The sequence below is a fragment of the Trichomycterus rosablanca genome, chromosome 1 (genome assembly GCF_030014385.1).
Source record: "Trichomycterus rosablanca isolate fTriRos1 chromosome 1, fTriRos1.hap1, whole genome shotgun sequence".
NCBI classification, from domain to species: Eukaryota; Metazoa; Chordata; class Actinopteri; order Siluriformes; family Trichomycteridae; genus Trichomycterus; species Trichomycterus rosablanca.
The window spans coordinates 48,618,459-48,640,660 of NC_085988.1; the positions used below are offsets into that span (position 1 = coordinate 48,618,459).

The 22,202-nt window shown below is 39.9% G+C and overlaps 1 protein-coding gene and 1 long non-coding RNA gene across 2 annotated transcripts in view; one reads left to right on the forward strand and one right to left on the reverse strand.

Moving 5' to 3' along the window:
* The window catches only part of LOC134312103 (L-fucose kinase), a 39,113-nt gene extending 18,344 nt beyond the window's left edge, over positions 1 to 20,769 (reverse strand). The window contains exons 1-11 of the mRNA XM_062993788.1: positions 20,688 to 20,769; positions 9,666 to 9,817; positions 9,245 to 9,295; positions 8,128 to 8,253; positions 7,228 to 7,300; positions 7,041 to 7,138; positions 6,864 to 6,944; positions 3,055 to 3,174; positions 2,742 to 2,913; positions 2,558 to 2,664; positions 438 to 539 (exon numbers count right to left, since the gene is read on the reverse strand). Coding sequence (XP_062849858.1) covers positions 438 to 539; positions 2,558 to 2,664; positions 2,742 to 2,913; positions 3,055 to 3,174; positions 6,864 to 6,944; positions 7,041 to 7,138; positions 7,228 to 7,300; positions 8,128 to 8,253; positions 9,245 to 9,295; positions 9,666 to 9,817; positions 20,688 to 20,769 — 1,164 coding nt within the window. The remainder of the gene's footprint in view (positions 1 to 437; positions 540 to 2,557; positions 2,665 to 2,741; positions 2,914 to 3,054; positions 3,175 to 6,863; positions 6,945 to 7,040; positions 7,139 to 7,227; positions 7,301 to 8,127; positions 8,254 to 9,244; positions 9,296 to 9,665; positions 9,818 to 20,687) is intronic.
* LOC134321958 (uncharacterized) lies at positions 18,111 to 18,759 on the forward strand. The gene is made up of 2 exons (XR_010013944.1): positions 18,111 to 18,526; positions 18,655 to 18,759. It is a non-coding gene; the product is annotated as an uncharacterized LOC134321958 (long non-coding RNA).
* Positions 20,770 to 22,202: the final 1,433 nt, after the last annotated feature.

The following is a 22,202-nucleotide window of genomic DNA, read 5'->3' on the forward strand; positions in this document are numbered from 1 at the left end:
GCCGGCGGAGGTCGCAATCGCATCCTGACAGAGAGAGACCCACATCCGGTTCTTTGTCCCGCCCCCCAACTGAGCAACCGGCCAATCGTTGTTCATACAGCCACTCAGCCTCGAACCGGTAAGGCAGAGCTGGATTCGATACAATGTACTCAGAATCCAGCTCTGGTTGCAGCATGTCTTTTTACCGCTGCGCCACCTGAGTGGCTCTCTAAATTTTTACTCTTATTTTGCCCAACTTTTTTGAAATACGTGCTGTAGGAATCAAATTAAAAAATCAACAAATCACAGATTTTCATTGTATTTTATAAAATGTCTCAACTTTTATGAAAATGACAGACAAACGCTGTGTACTTCTATGTAATTGAAATGGAAATAGAGCCACTTGAACCTTGAAAACATTTTGCAAGAATTGCTGCAAGGTTTTAAAGAATGCTGACCTGTAGGTGGCAATGTTGTACCACTGCCCCAGATGCAACCCGAACATCTCCATCAAGCACACTGTTAATCACTCTACTGTCCTCACTCACAGCCTGCAACTGCTGCAATGAAGAAGAGACAATAGGCTAGGTGCAACATCACCGCATACCATTACTGACTCACAACACTTTGTTCGATTCTAAACTTACCATTAATCCAATTGCTTGTGCAAAAAGTGTTAAAGCTCAGCTGGCCTAAAATTAGAAATGTCCTAAAAGTAATAAAGTAGTTGACTTGGAAGAATATATACAGTGGGGGAAATAAGTATTTGATCCCCTGCTGATTTTGTAAGTTTACCCCCTTACAAAGACTTGAACAGTCTATAATTTTTATGGAAGGTTTATTTTAACAGAGAGAGACAGAATATCAACAAAAAATCCAGAAAAAAAACATTAAATAAAAGTTATAAATTAATTTTTATTTAATTAAGGGAAATAAGTATTTGATCCCCTACCAACCAGCAAGAATCCTGACCCCCACAGACCGGTTATGTGCCCATGAGGCACACAAATTAGTCCTGTCCCTGTATAAAAGACTCCTGTCACAGAATCAGTTTCTTCCGTTCAAATCTCTCGACCACCATGGGCAAGACCAAAGAGCTATCAAAGGATGTCAGGGACAAGATTGTAGACCTGCACAAGGCTGGAATGGGCTACAAGACCATCAGCAAGAAGCTTGGTGAGAAAGAGACCACTGTTGGTGTGATAATTCGAAAATGGAAGAAATACAAGATCACAGTCAATCACCCTCACTCTGGAGCTCCATGCAAGATCTCACCTGGTGGGGTAAGAATGATTCTGAGAAAGGTGAGGTCAGTCCAGAATTACACGGGAGGAGCTTGTCAATGATCTCAAGGTAGGAGCTGGGAGCAGAGAAATGCTGGATATGACCCCAAGAACACCATCCCCACCGAGCATTTCTTTGCCTCCAAACACGGCGAGTGGAGTTGATGCCAAAGAGCTCAATTTTGGTCTCATCTGACCATATCACATTCTCCCAAGCTTTCTCTGAATCATTCAGGTGTTCATTGGCAAACTTCAGACGGGCCTGTACATGAGCCTTCTTGAGCAAAGGGACTTCGTGGGCACTGCAGGATCTCAATCCATTACGGCGAAGTGTGTTACTAATGGTTTTCTTGGTGACTGTGTTCCCAGCTCCCTTGAGATCATTGACAAGCTCCTCCCGTGTAATTCTGGACTGACCTCACCTTTCTCAGAATTATTCTTACCCCACCAGGTGAGATCTTGCATGGAGCTCCAGAGTGAGGGTGATTGACTGTGATCTTGTATTTCTTCCATTTTCGAATTATCGCACCAACAGTGGTCTCTTTCTCACCAAGCTTCTTGCTGATGGTCTTGTAGCCCATTCCAGCCTTGTGCAGGTCTACAATCTTGTCCCTGACGTCCTTTGATAGCTCTTTGGTCTTGCCCATGGTGGTCGAGAGATTTGAACGGAAGAAACTGATTCTGTGACAGGAGTCTTTTATACAGGGACAGGACTAATTTGTGTGCCTCATGGGCACATAACCGGTCTGTGGGGGTCAGAATTCTTGCTGGTTGGTAGGGGATCAAATACTTATTTCCCTTAAATACAAATTAATTTGTAACTTTTATTTAATGTTTTTTTTCTGGATTTTTTGTTGATATTCTGTCTATCTCTGTTAAAATAAACCTTCCATAAAAATTATAGACTGTTCAAGTCTTTGTAAGGGGGTAAACTTACAAAATCAGCAGGGGATCAAATACTTATTTCCCCCACTGTATATAGGGTGTATATTCGCTTGACACACACTCCCTCAGAAGTGTGCGCAGTCCACCAATCCCTTCTTATTCATCCATACTTCAGTATATCTGTGGGCTTTGCGTATGGAGAGCCACGCCCCAATCTCCGCACTCCTCCACTTTCTGTACAGGCTTTCTGAGCAACCAAGGTCCTTACACAGTGATGATAGCCTCACCCAATAGTCCGGTCTATCCCACCCAGCAGACTAGAAGCCAATTGATTAACCAATTGATTTTACCTTTTTTAAGACTGTATTCAGCTTTAACAATCTGGAGACCTTGCTTAACCTTTGGCTCACCTGTATGTGGGAATTAATCAGTTTCTCTGAGCCTGCTTCTATCAGGCGAACAACGTGTTCTCTGCCAGACATTGTCAGGTAGTCATAACGCCCTTCAGGAATGTACACTGCAAACACAATGTGTAAATTATAAGAAGAAAATCTGAGGAAATCGAGAAAAAGAGAATCAGTGTGAGAGAAGCACCCATAGAAAGCAAAACTCCTCTTAAAGTCCTCCACAGCACGGAACGAGCACTCTTCACTACTGCCCCTTGTGGACCCGTCGGTGAACTGCAGCCTACTCTCTCTCCATTAACAAATTCAGCTTCAGTAAGATCTGAGCAAAGGCACATCAGAATGTCCAGAAAGAGAGAAATCTGCAGAGATGAGAGCCAACAAAAGACAGAATAAACATGTGAATGAACACGTTATCTTCATTAAATACCATGATACTATTATGAATGATGTAATGAATGATAAAAGCTTAGATTTAATATTGGCACGTGTCAAGTGTCTACCTGTAACGGTGGTGCTCCGGAGTCCATGCCCAGGTAAGTACAGCCATCCAGAGGTGGCATGACATGAGTTTGTAAAAGTCTTTCAGACACAGCGCTGGAGAAAAACACAGGACCTGATACCTGCCATACAACATAAGGGATACATTAATTTATTACTCAGTACTGGTTATTGGGGTTGATGTTGGTCTGAAATGTTGGATTAATGGCAGATTGCAGATGGCAGATAAGCAATTGCAATTCAGCACAGTGGAACATCCACAATCTCCACTGGGTTCCTACCATATATTTGAAATCAACAATGTTTATATATTTATATATATATATATATATATATACAGTGTATCACAAAAGTGAGTACACCCCTCACATTTCTGCAGATATTTAAGTATATCTTTTCATGGGACAACACTGACAAAATGACACTTTGACACAATGAAAAGTAGTCTGTGTGCAGCTTATATAACAGTGTAAATTTATTCTTCCCTCAAATAACTCAATATACAGCCATTAATGTCTAAACCACCGGCAACAGAAGTGAGTACACCCCTTAGTGAAAGTTCCTGAAGTGTCAATATTTTGTGTGGCCACCATTATTTCCCAGAACTGCCTTAACTCTCCTGGGCATGGAGTTTACCAGAGCTTCACAGGTTGCCACTGGAATGCTTTTCCACCCCTCCATGACGACATCACGGAGCTGGCGGATATTCGAGACTTTGCGCTCCTCCACCTTCCGCTTGAGGATGCCCCAAAGATGTTCTATTGGGTTTAGGTCTGGAGACATGCTTGGCCAGTCCATCACCTTTACCCTCAGCCTCTTCAATAAAGCAGTGGTCGTCTTAGAGGTGTGTTTGGGGTCATTATCATGCTGGAACACTGCCCTGCGACCCAGTTTCCGGAGGGAGGGGATCATGCTCTGCTTCAGTATTTCACAGTACATATTGGAGTTCATGTGTCCCTCAATGAAATGTAACTCCCCAACACCTGCTGCACTCATGCAGCCCCAGACCATGGCATTCCCACCACCATGCTTGACTGTAGGCATGACACACTTATCTTTGTACTCCTCACCTGATTGCCGCCACACATGCTTGAGACCATCTGAACCAAACAAATTAATCTTGGTCTCATCAGACCATAGGACATGGTTCCAGTAATCCATGTCCTTTGTTGACATGTCTTCAGCAAACTGTTTGCGGGCTTTCTTGTGTAGAGACTTCAGAAGAGGCTTCCTTCTGGGGTGACAGCCATGCAGACCAATTTGATGTAGTGTGCGGCGTATGGTCTGAGCACTGACAGGCTGACCCCCCACCTTTTCAATATCTGCAGCAATGCTGACAGCACTCCTGCGCCTATCTTTCAAAGACAGCAGTTGGATGTGACGCTGAGCACGTGCACTCAGCTTCTTTGGACGACCAACGCGAGGTCTGTTCTGAGTGGACCCTGCTCTTTTAAAACGCTGGATGATCTTGGCCACTGTGCTGCAGCTCAGTTTCAGGGTGTTGGCAATCTTCTTGTAGCCTTGGCCATCTACATGTAGCGCAACAATTCGTCTTTTAAGATCCTCAGAGAGTTCTTTGCCATGAGGTGCCATGTTGGAACTTTCAGTGACCAGTATGAGAGAGTGTGAGAGCTGTACTACTAAATTGAACACACCTGCTCCCTATGCACACCTGAGACCTAGTAACACTAACAAATCACATGACATTTTGGAGGGAAAATGACAAGCAGTGCTCAATTTGGACATTTAGGGGTGTAGTCTCTTAGGGGTGTACTCACTTTTGTTGCCGGTGGTTTAGACATTAATGACTGTATATTGAGTTATTTTGAGGGAAGAATAAATTTACACTGTTATATAAGCTGCACACAGACTACTTTTAATTGTGTCAAAGTGTCATTTCGTCAGTGTTGTCCCATGAAAAGATATACGTAAATATCTGCAGAAATGTGAGGGGTGTACTCACTTTTGTGATACACTGTATATATATATATATATATATATACAGTGTATCACAAAAGTGAGTACACCCCTCACATTTCTGCAAATATTTTATTATATCTTTTCATGGGACAACACTATAGAAATAAAACTTGGATATAACTTAGAGTAGTCAGTGTACAACTTGTATAGCAGTGTAGATTTACTGTCTTCTGAAAATAACTCAAAACACAGCCATTAATGTCTAAATGGCTGGCAACATAAGTGAGTACACCCCACAGTGAACATGTCCAAATTGTGCCCAAAGTGTCAATATTTTGTGTGACCACCATTATTATCCAGCACTGCCTTAACCCTCCTGGGCATGGAATTCACCAGAGCTGCACAGGTTGCTACTGGAATCCTCTTCCACTCCTCCATGATGACATCACGGAGCTGGTGGATGTTAGACACCTTGAACTCCTCCACCTTCCACTTGAGGATGCGCCACAGGTGCTCAATTGGGTTTAGTCCATCACCTTTACCTTCAGCTTCCTCAGCAAGGCAGTTGTTATCTTGGAGGTTGTGTTTGGGGTCTTTATCCTGTTGGAATTCATGTTTCCCTCAATGAACTGCAGCTCCCCAGTGCCAGCAACACTCATGCAGCCCAAGACCATGATGCTACCACCACCATGCTTGACTGTAGGCAAGATACAGTTGTCTTGGTACTTCTCACCAGGGCGCCGCCACACATGCTGGACACCATCTGAGCCAAACAAGTTTATCTTGGTCTCGTCAGACCACAGGGCATTCCAGTAATCCATGTTCTTGGACTGCTTGTCTTCAGCAAACTGTTTGCTGGCTTTCTTGTGCGTCAGCTTCCTTCTGGGATGACGACCATGCAGACCGAGTTGATGCAGTGTGCGGCGTATGGTCTGAGCACTGACAGGCTGACCTCCCACGTCTTCAACCTCTGCAGCAATGCTGGCAGCACTCATGTGTCTATTTTTTAAAGCCAACCTCTGGATATGACGCCGAACACGTGGACTCAACTTCTTTGGTCGACCCTGGCGAAGCCTGTTCCGAGTGGAACCTGTCCTGGAAAACCGCTGTATGACCTTGGCCACCATGCTGTAGCTCAGTTTCAGGGTGTTAGCAATCTTCTTATAGCCCAGGCCATCTTTGTGGAGAGCAACAATTCTATTTCTCACATCCTCAGAGAGTTCTTTGCCATGAGGTGCCATGTTGAATATCCAGTGGCCAGTATGAGAGAATTGTACCCAAAACACCAAATTTAACAGCCCTGCTCCCCATTTACACCTGGGACCTTGACACATGACACCAGGGAGGGACAACGACACATTTGGGCACAATTTGGACATGTTCACTGTGGGGTGTACTCACTTATGTTGCCAGCTATTTAGACATTAATGGCTGTGTGTCGAGTTCTTTTCAGAAGACAGTAAATCTACACTGCTATACAAGTTGTACACTGACTACTCTAAGTTACGTATATCCAAGTTTTATTTCTATAGTGTTGTCCCATGAAAAGATATAATAAAATATTTGCAGAAATGTGAGGGGTGTACTCACTTTTGTGATACACTGTATATACACCCTGGCACATTGAGACATGTATTATTACTGCTTAGTGGTTTGAGAGGAGAAATGACGGTATTGGATTGGTATGGGCAGATACTCAATTTGCAGTATCGGTATCGGATATAAAAAAGTGGTAACAAGCCAGCCCTAATATTAACTAATATGAATTTTATAGTCCAGTGCCATAAAATAAACATACTCAAGAAACTTGTGATGTGAGTGTGTGTATATGTGTAAAATTTAACATAAAGCCTAAACTCTAAGTTTAAACTCTTTGCTGATCTTATTATACCAGAGGCACTTTTCCATCAGGCAGTGCAACAGAGCGAATCTTCTCCTCTGATCCACGATATATGATATCACATACTCCACCCTGTCAACAAAAATTGCAAGTATTACTTGTTTATAGCTCTGAACTTGAAGCGTCTAAATCAATTCATTTCTCAATGATAATGTCACCAAAACAAACCTCTGGATCTGTGACGTAGACTCCGTGGTTTGTAGCAAAAGACACTTCACCAGGTAAAGACACAACCCGCACCCCTGAAAAGCCTTCCCATGAGATCCCTGCAGGGACAGCCATACAGCATTTTAATACATAATCATTTGTGTATGTTTGTGTACATAAGATGATAAATCAAGTTGCGCAGTTGTACCTGGTGTAGTCGGGATATTCAAAATCATGTCAGTACTACACACCCAGACACCTGGTGGAGAGCCAACACATACCTGTAACAACACAGAGACAAATTCTTAACATGAATAACCAAACCTCTTAAATAAGGTCTGTCTATCAAGTACACACATCATTATTCATTCATTTACATTGAATATTTCATCCTCACTCTCATAGTGACACACTCACTCAACTCAAACGCAAAAGAAGCTTTATTGGCATGACAAATAAGGACATTCATATTGCCAAAGCAAGTTACAGAGAAATAATACAAATAAGAAAGAACAAATATATACAAAACAGTTACATGTGCAAAAAATATAAAATAGAATAAAATATTAATAAAAACAATAACAATTATAATATTTACAGTAATGAGGAAGTAATAACAATCAGTTTGTGTGTGTGTGTGTGTTTGTACGTGTGTGTGTGTGTGTGTGTGTGTGTGTGTGTGTGTAAGTATGAGACATGGTCACCCACTATCCCTCACTCATATTTACAATCAAGAGCTGCCAATACGCCTTTCTGGAAGGTGGAAACCTGAGTCTCTGAAGGAAACCCACACATACACTAGTAGAACATTCTATTTCTGAAAGTGTTAGGACATTTTGTAAAATAAAATGAAAACAAGAATCTGTCATTTGTTAATTGACTTGAACCTATATTTAACTGACAGGAATTAGAAGGCAAGATTGGGCGGCACAGTGGCTCGGTGGGTAGCACTGTTGCAGTCTGTGCTATGACTGGTCTTTCAAACATCTACTATATAAAATCTTAGATCAGTATTGTATTATATCATTAACATATACTAAAATCAGTCAATCAATTTAGGACCAAATCTTACATGGCCAAACAGGTTGAAATAGTGCAATTTGCTCACCTTGGAAGAGAGGCAATCCAGTAGAATATCTAAACAGCAAACGGGTCCCTCAACATGTTGCTCAGCTGTAGTGACAGGCATCCAGCAGAATGCCCGACCGCAGCCATCCCAGGGAAAATCCCTGCCCTGCCGTAAAAACATGCAAAAGATATATTCTAAATACTGTACAACCCAGTATAATTTTTAACCCTATAAAAATTTTCCAGCTGTATTTACACATTATAACCCTTATCATCAAAGAAAATTACACTTCAAATAAATTATTGATAGTTTAATCAGCACCTCAGTGTTATCATTATGAACTTGCTTAGGTACAACCAATCATCTTCCAGATCAGACACCAGGCTAACTGGCCCACACCTGACATCAACTGAAGTGATTCTGATTATTTTAGAATAAAACCAGTTGTTTCCTGTGGATTTCACTACTAGTAGATCATGGTAACACAAAAAAATCCACCACGGAAAGGTGCTTTCAGAAAGGTTCCATAATAAAAAGTTACGCTTTCTTAAATGGAAAGTGTATGGCATCACCAACATCTTGTCAAGACTGCACCGTCCATTCAAACTTTATGACCAAATCAGAAGAATATTAATCAAGTACACCGAGACATATAATGGGATTTTAAAGAGGCACAAAAGTCTATGATTATTTCAGGTAAGACAATGCCAGGCCTCATTCTGTACACACTACAACAGTGTGGCTTCATAGACACAGAATGTGTGTGTTGACCTGCAGTCCAGATCTGTCTTCTATTAAAAAGCTATGGTGCAACATGAAAAAGGAATCAGACGATGGCAATCACAGACTGTTGAGCAGCTGAAGCAACTATTCTGGAAAGGGGGGTTTGTGCAATGGTATCTCACTTTCCGGTTTTTTTCCCCATGCAAAAGAATATGTTTTACTGTGAAAATAGATTTCAAATGGTTTTTAATTGGTCATATTTTAAATTCTTAACATATCTGAGCACTTTAAACTACACAGTTCCGAAAGCAACCCACCCCAAAATGAATTAGCTAGTTGTAATCTATATAATTTGCTTAATTTACACATCTTTGTGGAATGGACCTCTTATTAATGTAAAAAAATCTTTAGATGTAAAACGTTTTAACCTTACCGTGTGCAGAATGAGAATGTGAGCATCATATAAAACATCCGCTGTCACCACCTAAATACAGAAGGAATATTTACACAAGCCACACACAACACACACATGCACAAAAAGGCGTAAAGACAAGGTTAGCTTACTACTACATTTGCAATCTATAGGCACCATGCATGAAACGTGAAATGTAACCCCTGTATTTTGTCAGCTTTAAGCTTACTTACACTTACTCACAAGCTGAAATATAACATGCTCCCTGTAAAGCACTTCTGAACTATTTTTATTTACTGGTCTGCAAAGTCGGCCTATTTCTGGGGTTAGAGCAAACACATTTTATTTTCCAACCTGCTCAAATCAGTACCTTCAAATATTTTACTATGCAAATTACAGTTTATTCAAAAGAGCACAAAATACTGTAGTTTCTGTCACTTACCGTATAACCTGCTCTTGCACTGAGGTGCTCAGCAGCCACCAGCAGCGCATTAAGTGTGGCCCCTCCACTGCCCACGTGCTGCTGTGGGTCAGGGACAGTAAGAAGCAGGGCTGTGGAAGGCAGGATCCTACGCTGCTGTCGGATCTCCAACTCTGCAAAGCAAAGACCCCTCAATTAACAGGGTTGAGCTTTAGGTGCCAAGACTGGCATATGGACCAGATCCACTGTGGTGAGCCCTAACCTCTTGCGACCCTGTGTCCTCATATGCGGACATTACATTTCTGCTTCTCTGCACCATGATATTTAATTTTTTAAAACGTTGACCCTTTGGCCTCATATGAAGACACTGCCCGTACCATCTAGTGGTCACATGACAACATTACACTCAATTGATTGAAAACAAGATGCCGGGAATCCCAGTAAAAAGTTTCTACAGCCAAACCAGACAGAAACATGGGCCAGGTAAAAATTCGAATCGAATTTTATGTTCAAAACTAGTTTATTTATGTACAATAACATCTCTAGCTTCATATGGCATGCATTTTTGACAAATTTTTGCAATAATAGGAAGCTACAACATCCGTAAAAATGAATTACTCGTTTGAGGACATTGGGACTACATTACGTCAATGGTTGTGCTTCATTTTATCATTACAGGGAGAGTTTCAATGTCAAAAGTAGAACAATTGCTCAATGCAAACTACTGCTTTCTGATCATTTCTACACAACTGGGTTCAGGTATTGAAATGAACAGTCTTAACTCAATCTGTAACTGTTTTGCAGCATTTTGGAAGGGGTAACAGGTGTTATGGATGGTTCCTTAAAAAAAAGTACATTGGGTGATTATTTGGTATTGTTTGCACTATTGTTTTGTATTTAAACGGGCATGTTTTTGTGCATTCTCAGTTTTATATGTGATGTAGGGTGTTGATTTTGGTACATTTAGTCAAGTACTGTACTAAAATACACATTTTATTTTATTTGTGCTTTAATTTTACTTTACCATACTTTATACCTCTACTTTGCTGCATTTCAGAGGCAAATATTGTATTTTTTACTCTGACACATTTGTCAGCTACTTACTAATAACTTTACAATGATAATATTTGCACTTTTGTACAGTCATGTTTAGAGCTTGAAATACACATTATTTGCACCTTTGTTTTTGTATCCTCATGTTTACAGTTTGAAATAAACAGTTTTGTACTTTGTTAGCCAATTGTTTCTTTATTTTATCACACAGTAAGATAGACATATTGTCCTCATTCTACTTACTGTAGAAAGCAAAAATTTTGTTTTTGGACTAATTTGGTCCTTCTGATCCCAAATGGCAAGGACCATTTTTAAATGTTAAAATAAACTACTGTCTCCATATGAGGACATTGTTTTTTTCAAAAACGACTTCCTGTACAAAGACAAAGTTTAGTTTTTATGCTTGTTAGGTCCTACTAATCCTACTAATTAAAAATGCACACCAAGCAAAAGTCCGGGTCTCAGGAGGCTAATACATACACCAATCAGGCATAACATAACAACAACTCTACATCTACAAGGTGAACCATCTAGGTAGGAGTGTCTAATAGAGTGGACAGTGAGTGGACACGGTATTTAAAAACTCCAGCAGTGCTGCTGTGTCTGATCCACTCATACCAGCACAACACACACTAACACACCACCATCATGTCAGTGTCAGTGCAGTGCTGAGAATGATCCACCACCTAAATAATACCTGCTTTGTAGTGGTCCTGTAAGGGTCCTGACCATTGAAGAACATGGTAAAAGCAGGCTAAAAAGGTATGTAGAGAAACAGTCTACAGAGACTACAGTCAGTAATTGTTGAACTGCAAAGTGCTTCTATATGGCAAGTGGAGCTAATAGAAACCATGAGGTGGTTTTAATGTTATGGCTGATTGGTGTATACAAACAGGAAAAAAAATATTTTAAGGATACTATGATACCTTGACTTTTATTTAATTGCTTACAGTATAAACCCAAGATATTTCATGGTTTGTCTGGTCAACTTAATTTCATTTGTTAATATACATGCATTCCTGCATTTCAGGCCTACAACACATTCCCAAAAAAAGCATTTACTACTTTGCTATGTTGCCATTAATTCTTACAACACATTTTGGCACAGATGATACCAAACGATGAAGTGTTTCAGGTGCTATTTTGTTCCATTGGTTCTTCAAACACGTCTTAAGATGTGCAACAGTACGGGGTCGTCGTTGTTGCATTTTCTGTTTTGAAATTGTCCACACATTCTCTGTTGGGGACAGGTCAGGACTGCAGGCAGGCCAGTCAAATACCCGTACCCTCTTCTTCTGCAGCCATGCTGCTGTAGCATGTGATTTTGCATCTTGTTTAAATATGCATGGACGTCCCATCCCTGAAAAGGATTTCAACTTGAAGGCAACAAAGGCAGCATGGCTTTTGGACCTGTTGCTCATAACAGCTTGGATGATGCTTTTCGTCTTTGGTCCAGAGACCACAGCGTCTATTTCTTACAAAAAAAAAATCTGGAATACTCATTTGTCTGACCACAATGCATGTTTCCAGTGTGTGATGGTTCATCCCAGATGTCTCAGAGCCCAGAGAACTCGACACCACTACTGGACATGGTCAACATTAAACTTTACTGTGCAAAAAAAAGTCTTAAGTGGCACTTAAACGTAAATGTAATTCTGTATTGTAGTACTTGACGAACGTTTGCCAAAGTAATCCCTTGCCTGTGTGGATATACTTTGTACTAATGAATGATGGTTCTTGATGCAGTGCTATCTGAGGGTCTTTGAAAATGGACATTTGATTTGTCCACCTCAAAAGTGCAAAGGTCAACGGATGGCAACTACAAATGATTGATTCAGTAGTAAAAGTAAATCCCAATGAAGCAAACCCAGGTGTGGAAACTCCCACCACAAGTTCACAAGAAGTAAACCCCAAATCAGAAAATACTATAATTTACAGTCACGTGAAAAAGTTAGGACACCCCATGAAATCCTTTGTCTTTTTGAACATATTTAAACATTTGAGCTTCATTTGAACAGTACTGAGAGATGGAGCTTATATAACTAAACAAATAAAATGTTAAAAAATTACTTTTAAACACAAGCTGTAAAATGTAATAAACAAAAAAGGAAATTTATTGTGAGGAAAAAGTTAGGACACCCCCACATTTATTACTACTTAAAATGTCTAAAATTAGAATCCGGTGCACCACACCAGCTGCAATGATTAGACCATCGTTAGAGGACATTGGAGTTTTATTTAAACCTCAGACATTAGTTTGGTTTGCTCTTGATTGTTGAAGTAAGTGATATCACCATGGTGAGATCAGAAAGAAGGTTGTAAATGCATATGAGTCTGGGAAGGGATTTAAAAAGATCTTAAAACAATTAGAAATCAGCCATTCCACTGTCCGGAAAATCATTTACATGTGGTGAACATTTAAAACAACTGCCAACATGGCCAGGTCAGGCTGTCCTAGCAAGTTCAGCCCAAGAGCAGACCGCAAGATGCGTAAAGAAATCTCCAATAATCCTACAATGTCATCACGGGACCTACAGGTAGCTCTTGCCACAGTTGATGTCAAGGTACACGCATCTACCATCAGAAAGAGACTGCCCTTGCAACCCTTGCTGTGAAAAAAACATCAGGGCAAGACTAAAGTTTACAAGAGAACACCTAGACAAAGACCAGCACTTCTGGAACAATGTGCTTTGGACAGATGAATCCAAAGCTGAATTATTTGGGCACAATAACAGAAGACATGTTTGGCGCAAACCCAACACAGCATTTGGGAACAAGAACCTCATACCAACTGTGAAGCATGGAGGTGGAAATGTCATGGTTTGGGGCTGCTTTGCAGCAGCACGGCCTGGCAAGCTCTCCATTATAGAATCCACAATGAATTCTTCACTGTATCAGAGGGTGCTTGAGGAAAATGTAAAAAACTGTCCGAAAACTGAAGCGGAGGTGCAGCATGACAACGACCCAAAACATCCCAGTAAATCCACCAAGGAATGGCTCAAAAGAAAGAAATGGAGAATTCTGGAATGGCCAAGTCAAAGCCCGGATCTTAATCCTATTGAGATGCTGTGGGGTGATGCATGCAAGAAACCGATCAAACCTCACACAGAAGAAATTCTGCATGAAGGAGTGTGGAAAACTTTCTTCCAGTCGATGTCAGAGACGGTAGATGGTTATAGGAAATGTCTAATTGAGGTTATTTCAGCCAAAGGGGGAAACACCAGCTATTAGGACATAGGGTGCACTTACTTTTTCCTCACAATAAATTTTCTTTTTTGTTTATTACATTTTACATCTTGTGTTTAAAAGTAATTTTTTCAGTTTCATTTGTTTAGTTATATAAGCTCCATCTCTCAATACTGTTCAAATGAAGCTCAAATGTTCATTTGTTTAAATATGTTCAAAAAGACAAAGGTTTTCATGGGGTGTTCTAACTTTTTTACATGACTGTACCTTCTTCATGGAGAATGAAGACAATAACTCCTGTCATCCTCGCTAAAAGTGTAAGAATAATGTCAAAACCCATGTCAAGGGGGTCCCAGAAATTGTTTTAAACACAGGGGGGGTCTAAGAGTAAAAAAAGTGGAGAACCCCTGACCTAAAGGATGTTTAGATGAAACATTAATGAAAAGTTGATGGATTGTTACTATATGACAATGATGAGCATGTTGCAACCTAGCGGCGGCTCGTTCCTTAAGGGCGATCGGGCGACGCACCACCAAAGGACGAAAGGGAATATCATCAGCGTCGAGTTGTGTTCCGTACAGTACCACCCCTTTCTATGAGATTGCTCTCATAGACTCTCATGTTACGGTTCTTTTTTGAACTGCAGGCGCTGCAATACATTCTGAATGGGTTCCAGGAGGGCACGCACTTACGTGCTTGCGTCACACATAACTTGGTGTCACGATCTCGTCACCATGACTACCATTACCTCAGGTCGGAGCAACTCCATTGTGTAATCAGGATAAATAGACCACTGAAGTCGTGTCGTCAGTTTGTAGTCCACGCCATGTTGTTATGCCCATATTTGGTAACCCGGGTCTAAGATAAATTTTGAATGGGAAAAATGAATGGAGGTTTCGCAAATTGTCTCTCCCGCATCCTGTAGTCATAAAAAATTTTCCAAAGCTGTTACATTTTGTTTTATGGAGATTCTTCTGTCTATTATCACTGGATCCTCTGAATTATGAAGTCGTTAAAGAGTCAAAATATGAATAGTGCTACATGTAAGCTAATGCTACTGCACACTGAATTGACGTCACTAAACTGGAAGCCTCTTAATTTTTTCTTTTATAAGCCTCTTAAATAACCGCACGAAGCAGCGTGATTCACCAGTGTAACAGTGGAGTGATATTCACAAGTTTTAGTTCATATTTTTAGTAGCTAGCTACATTAAAGTAGAAAGCAATGATGGTTGGGTGTTACGTCTTTGGTTGTACTCATTCCGTCAATTTGATTGGTGTAGTTCGGTGACGTCTAATTAATGCGCAGTAGCATTAGCTTTCGTGTAGCATTATTAGTATTACGACCCTTTAACAACCTCGTAATTCAGAGGATCCAGTGATGTACAGGAGAAAAATGTACATAGGACAAAATGTATAGGGTTTTGAACATGTTTATTTAGCACAGGATGCGGTAGAGACGATTTTTTGAAAACCCCATTCATTTTTCCCATAGGAAATTGGGCTTAGACCCGGGTCTCCAAATATGGGCATAACGAGGACTACAGAATGACGCAGGACTTCAGTGGTCTATAGCAGCCTTTCTCAACCGGGGTGCTGTGGCACCCCGGGGTGCCGTCTGGCTTCGTCAGGGGTGCCGTCAAAAATATTCTGATAGTGATGGGTCGTTCGCGAACAATCCGATTCTATTCTACGACTCTTTAAAATGAACAAAAGGAACCGAGTCGCCGCTATATATTTTTTTATTTCTGCGCAGTTCTTATCGGCTGTAATACACCCATTCAGCTTCGCATCAGTAGAGGGAATTAATCAGTCATAATAAGAGCTGTTTATTGTCGAAATTCTAATCCGAAAACACTTTCAGTATCGCGGAGAGCGAGCGACATACACACACACAGAGAGAGAGAGAGAGAGAGAGAGAGAGAGACACACACACACACAAACTGATCGTTATTACTACCTCATTACTGTAAATATTATAATTTTTATTGTTATTATTTTGCACTGTTTTTATTAATATTTTATTCTATTTTATATTTTTTTGCACATGTAACTGTTTTGTATATATTTGTTCTTTCTTATTGTTATTTTTATTATTTCTCTGTAACTTGCATTGGCAATACGAATGTCCTTATTTGTCATGCCAATAAAGCTTCTTTTGAGTTGAGAGCCGTAACCGAGCTACAGAGAGAACATTCAGAAAAGAAGCAGTGCTCTTAGTATAATGACAAATAATTGAGAAATAAACTATAAACTTGATTAATTATGTTAAATCTAATTCGTTCATGGCGCAAACTGAGCTTTTCGAGCCTAACTTACATCAAGAACAAGTACACGAAGCAACTGAGGGCTCTGGACCAGGAGCTCTCCGTGTCTGCCTCTCATCCATCCCTGCCAGAATAGGGCGATTGTGTGCATCATCCCAGGCTCAGGTTTCCCATTAAAAGTAAGTCATGTTTATCCCTCCCTCACTAAATAACACCTTATGGTGTGTGTGCGTGTGTGTGTGTGTGTGTGTGTGTGTGTGTGTGTGTTAGCAGTCCGAGGGATGCAGAGTGTAAGTTTTTTAATACATTTTAGACTGGGGTGACTTGAGATTTTGAATACGTTTAAAGGGTGCCGTGACTACGGTGGCCGAGAAGTGCAAAACAAATTTACATTTCAGAAAACAAAATTACAAAAAAACAAAAACAAATTTACAACAAAAGCAAAAACAAATTTACAAGTGCTCGGGTACCCAGTGTTTGTAAATTTGTTTCGGCATATGTAATTTTGTTTTCTAAAATGTATATTTGTTTTGCACTTCCCGGCCGCACATTTCTGACGGAAAAGGCAGGGACAATAAACCGGAAGTGCGTGTTGCTTACCTGCTGTCAATCAAACTGTTTCTCAGCGATAAAGTGAACGGAGTTTGTGATGGTGACGATAAACAAGGTTTTGTCTAGTTTGTGGAAATCATTTTATCCAGTTGACCCGCTATTGTTTTTCTTGTGGAAAGTTTTGTGCAGATGTTTAGACGTGGCGTGTGCATCTCTATTTACCGTCCGCTCTTCTAAACATCTAAGGAATTCCCACAAGAACAACAAAAGCGAAATAATGAAAATCATTAACACAAAATGGACAAAACATTGTTTATTAGGGACGGAACATTTGATACCGAGGCTTTAAAACTTGTTTCACTTTTGTAACACTGGACTCAGTGTATCGGAGCTTATATTAAAGCAGCATGTGCGGGACTGATGAAGCTTTGTGCTGAGTTTTATCTCACTCACTATATAAGAGACAACCAAACCAGGGTTACCCACCGTCCTGTAACATACACAATCCTTCTTTATTTGGAGACTAAACGCCGCGTTCAGTACTGAACTGATACAGGACGCTTTGTTCCGTATTTTTATCAATGGGAGACGGTGTGGTGTATGAAACAGAAGGAAACTGCTGCTTAATTCATTATATTAAGTAGTGTTCACTTTTATTCTTAGTAACGTGACATAACCTGTTTAATACACCGCTGTATGTGTAGCACAGTGGGCGGAGTGCGTTGTTTTGCCTAAAATATGGTTCTGACTTATTATTATAAAGAATGAAAATAATAAATGTTAAACACCATAAATAAAACCTTTGTTCTCATGACTGTGTAAGGTCCCCCCCTGCTGCTACCCAGCTAGCAAGATAGATCTGGGCCGATTCCGGCTCCGGTTCGGCAGTGTCGGCTGTCTGTCGGCTCGGCACCCCGCATCTGGCCCGATTATGGCTGCATGTCAGCACTGTCGGCTGACTGAGACTCGGCGGAATTGCGGCACCCCGCATCTGGCCCGATTATGGCTGCATGTCGGCACTGTCGGCTGACTGAGACTCGGCGGAATTGCGGCACCCCGCATCTGGCCCGATTATGGCTGCATGTCGGCACTATCGGCTGACTGAGACTCAAAGCAACTTTTTTTTAAACCAATATAATAGTTGTATATGTATGTATACCATTATTTTACAGTCGCTTGATAAGCTTGTTTGACTTGAACCAGATGTCCGTAAGCAATGATAACTGACAAGTGATTTTTAACTATTACCTTAATGTTAATACGTACATGGTGGTGAGAGATCAGTTCACTACTTCAACATGAAAGGTTCCCTGTACGCATGCGTGAGGAGCCTCGCGCACTTAGTTCAGTTTAAATAAGAAAACCGTTATTTTTTACACTGACACTGAGGATTTCAAGGTAACGTTAACTGCTGCTCTTTAGGACTAAAAACTTACTAAAACATTATATTAAAAATACTGATATATTGTAGTAACAGAACAATATATATAATCAAATAATTTCGTATTTTTGATAATTAATTTATTATAGCTATGTTTTAACGTTAGCCAAAAATGCTAGCTTGGCAGGTACGGTAAACTAACTATCTAGCCAGCTATACATAAATATGGCAGCAAAGGCTATCAATATTAATTTAAAACATACACCTAAAGGAAACTTACACTGATATTATAAATACGATATAAACCATCTAACAATATAGCCAAGTTATATTACACACATAATATTTTAAAACGATTACATTAGTTACCTATACCTACAGCTGTATGCTTTTCGTGATGCCACTCCTGCTGCCTGAGTGAATCAATAAACCATTTCTAACCAGGTAAACATATTTAAACTACAGTTACTTTTTTTCTTATTCAAATTTTTCAGTTCCACTTAATGATGGAAAAGAAATGTTGAATAAGATCCACATTGATCTGTGAAAAATAGTTTTTGTTTTCATTCCAGAATTACAGACCAGTGTCAGGAGGCAGGAGATCAGCAGTCAATTATGGCAGGACAAAACATTTTTATAATAAATAAAAATACTTGAATAAAATATTGAAAAATGTGTTTTGGTGTACATTTGTTTTTTTCTGTTACTGTTTTAATTGTACTCTATTATTATTATTACATATAATTATAATAAAGTATATATATATTACAGAGTATTTTCATAGCAATAAGAAGCAAGAACAGTTGTAGTAGTCCCAGTGACCATTAAAGGTTACATATGGCTGGGGAAAGCCTATTAAAAATCTACTGCAGGCCAGAACTGGGCCACTATTGGCCCGATAATGATTGTTCTGGCTAGCAGGTGGTTAAGTGCTGGCATATTGCTGGCAGTCATGGCTGGGATCCGGGCAGCCGTATACGGGCCACAATCTAACCGTCATTCATTTTGACACCGGGCCAGATCCGGCTGCCGGATGTGGGCCGACACAAAAAGTTCCGGCATGCCGGATATGGCCCAGAACTGGGCCATACATTTTTTGCTAGCTGGGTATAACCAGCGCACACACACCGTTACTAAGAATAAAAGTGAACACTACTTAATATAATTCCCTCAGTCTCCCACTGATAAAAATACGGAACAAAGCGTCCTGTATCAGTTCAGTACTGAACGCGGCGTTTAGTCTCCAGATAAAGAAGGATTGTGGATGTTACAGGACGGTGGGTAACCCTGGTTTGATTGTCTCTTATATAGTGAGTGAGATAAAACACAGCACCAAAGCTTCATCAGTCCCGCACATGCTGCTTTAATATAAGCTCCGATACACTGAGTTCAGTGTTACAAAAGTGAAACAAGTTTTAAAGCCTCGGTATCAAATGTTCCGTCCCTAATAAACAATGTTTTGTCCATTTTGAGTTAATGATTTTCATTATTTCGCTTTTGTTGTTCTTGTGGGAATTCCTTAGATGTTTAGAAGAGCGGACGGTAAATAGAGATGCACACGCCACGTCTAAACATCTGCACAAAACTTTCCACAAGAAAAACAATAGCGGGTCAACTGGATAAAATGATTTCCACAAACTAGACAAAACCTTGTTTATCGTCACCATCACAAACTCCGTTCACTTTATCGCTGAGAAACAGTTTGATTGACAGCAGGTAAGCAACACGCACTTCCGGTTTATTGTCCCTGCCTTTTCCGTCAGAAATGTGCGGCCGGGAAGTGCAAAACAAATATACATTTTAGAAAACAAAATTACATATGCCGAAAATAAATTTACAAGTGCTGAAACACTTTTACATATGCCAAAACAAATTTACAAACACTGGGTACCCGAGCACTTGTAAATTTGTTTTTGCTTTTGTTGTAAATTTGTTTTTGTTTTTTTGTAATTTTGTTTTCTGAAATGTAAATTTGTTTTGCACTTCTCGGCCACCGTACGTGACTGAAAAAAGGTTGAGAAACACTGGTCTATAGCAACCTAAGAATTAGGGCCACCCAGACCAAATTTAAACATCAAGTATCTACAAAAAGGGGGGGGGGGGAATCATATAAGTTACAAGTAAATTACGAGTAAGTAATGTCATTTTTAAATTGTGAATTGATTGCACTTATGTATCTCCCCAATTGTTTAACTGTACTTCTTTATTCATTGCACATCAGCCCCGATGCCAATCTTTATTCTGAATCTGCTGCACCTAAAATAAAATGCTATCTGATGAAGACTGAATTAAATTGTTAGTGTGAAGGCTTTACCTCATTTTATGATTAATGGTAAAGCTGGTCTGTCTCCATGTTCAAAGTTATTTGTGAGGGCAAACTGACAGATGACTTGAGATGTTAATTATTTAAGCTTTAATTTACCCATTGAACGGATCACCTTGGCCATCATCGCAACAACTGCCCCCGTGTTGCAACCATTCAAAGGCATTCAGAGTTTAGACTTTGTAACTAGGTTGTAAATGTCATTATAGCGGTTGTAAAACTGCAGTGTTGTGATGATGATAATAGCCCTTCTGACTGAAGAAGTGCGTCGTTGGTTCTTACCTCTTTGGACGGCACGGACGCTATCTTTATGCTGACAGGTAAGAACTACAACAGTCCAGTTATAAACACGGTTGGAAGTCATACCGAACCCTCCACAATATCATACAAAGCAAGACGAACTCAACAGTCACTTTACGGAAGTCAAAAGTCATCTGTGGTCGTGTTTGCTCATTTGATTATTAGCTTCGATATAAGCCCCTAAAACCTTCCTTACCGAAGAGACGACTATTAAACACATGTACGTGCATGCACATCAGTTTAGTTTTATTGTACTGTTTCTTAAATGCATTATATTCTTTCTTAAATCGTGTAGAACTACGGGACAAGTACTACATTTCCCACAATTCTAAACGCACCCGTCTTCCTGGGCCCACCAATCCTAAAGGATGAGGATGTATCGAGGGTTAAGCAGTGATGGGCGGGCGTTAACAACTAGAACACTGAGTCAATATTAATTGACTCAGTGAATTAATGCGAGTCGGCTCATTCAGACAATTCTTCGTTCAGTAGCAATGCCAAAATGTACCGTCTACCGTGTGTGCAGAGGTGGAAAGAGTACTAAAATATTGTACTCAAGTAAAAGTACTATTACTTTAATACATTTTTTACTTAAGTACGAGTAAAATTACTAATCTAAAAATCTACTCAAGTAAAAAGTAACTCAGTTAAAATGTACTCAGAGTAAACGTTACTTAGTTACTTAGGGGGGGGTCTCTCCTGTGTAATGCAAACAGGACAAGTGGATATAAATCTCAACATAGGTTTTAATTTTGTGAATTTTTATAGTTTTTAATTAAAATGTAATAGAAAAAAAACATGTTGATACATTTAAAACATTTAGGGATGTGTCATTTTAGTACAGACCATCCCATAAATGTTTTTCAAACTGTAACCACTAAAGTTGGCATTAATTGTGGATTCTATAGACCAGCTTTCTTTTCATCACCAACAAATACCAAACAAGTCAAATAATATTTTCCATAATCTGACTACGCTTCTCAAACATATGCTATTTATAATCCCAGTGACAAGTGTTTCAGTAAAGCAATCATTATCTAAACTGAAGCTGATCAACACCAGTGTTGTCACTCTCCATTTTAAGAATTCCCAAGATCTTGCCACAAAATCCCAAGATTGTACTAAAAATCCCAAGTAATTGAATAAACAATAAAATTGTGAAGATTTATATAACATACACTGATCAGCCATACATTAAAACAACCTCCTTGTTTCTACACTCACTGTTCATTTTATCAGCTCCACTTACCATATAGAAGCTCTTTGTAGTTCTACGATTACTGACTGTAGTCCATCTGTTTCTCTACATATCTTTTTCGCCTGCTTTCACCCTGTTCTTCAATGGTCAGGACCCACACAGGACCACCACAGAGCAGGTATAATTTAGGTGGTGGACCATTCTCAGCTCTGCAGTGTGGTTTTAATTTTATGTCTGATCTGTGTATTTTTAAACCCAGAAAGTGCCCTGTCTAATCAGATTTTAAACAGTTTACATCA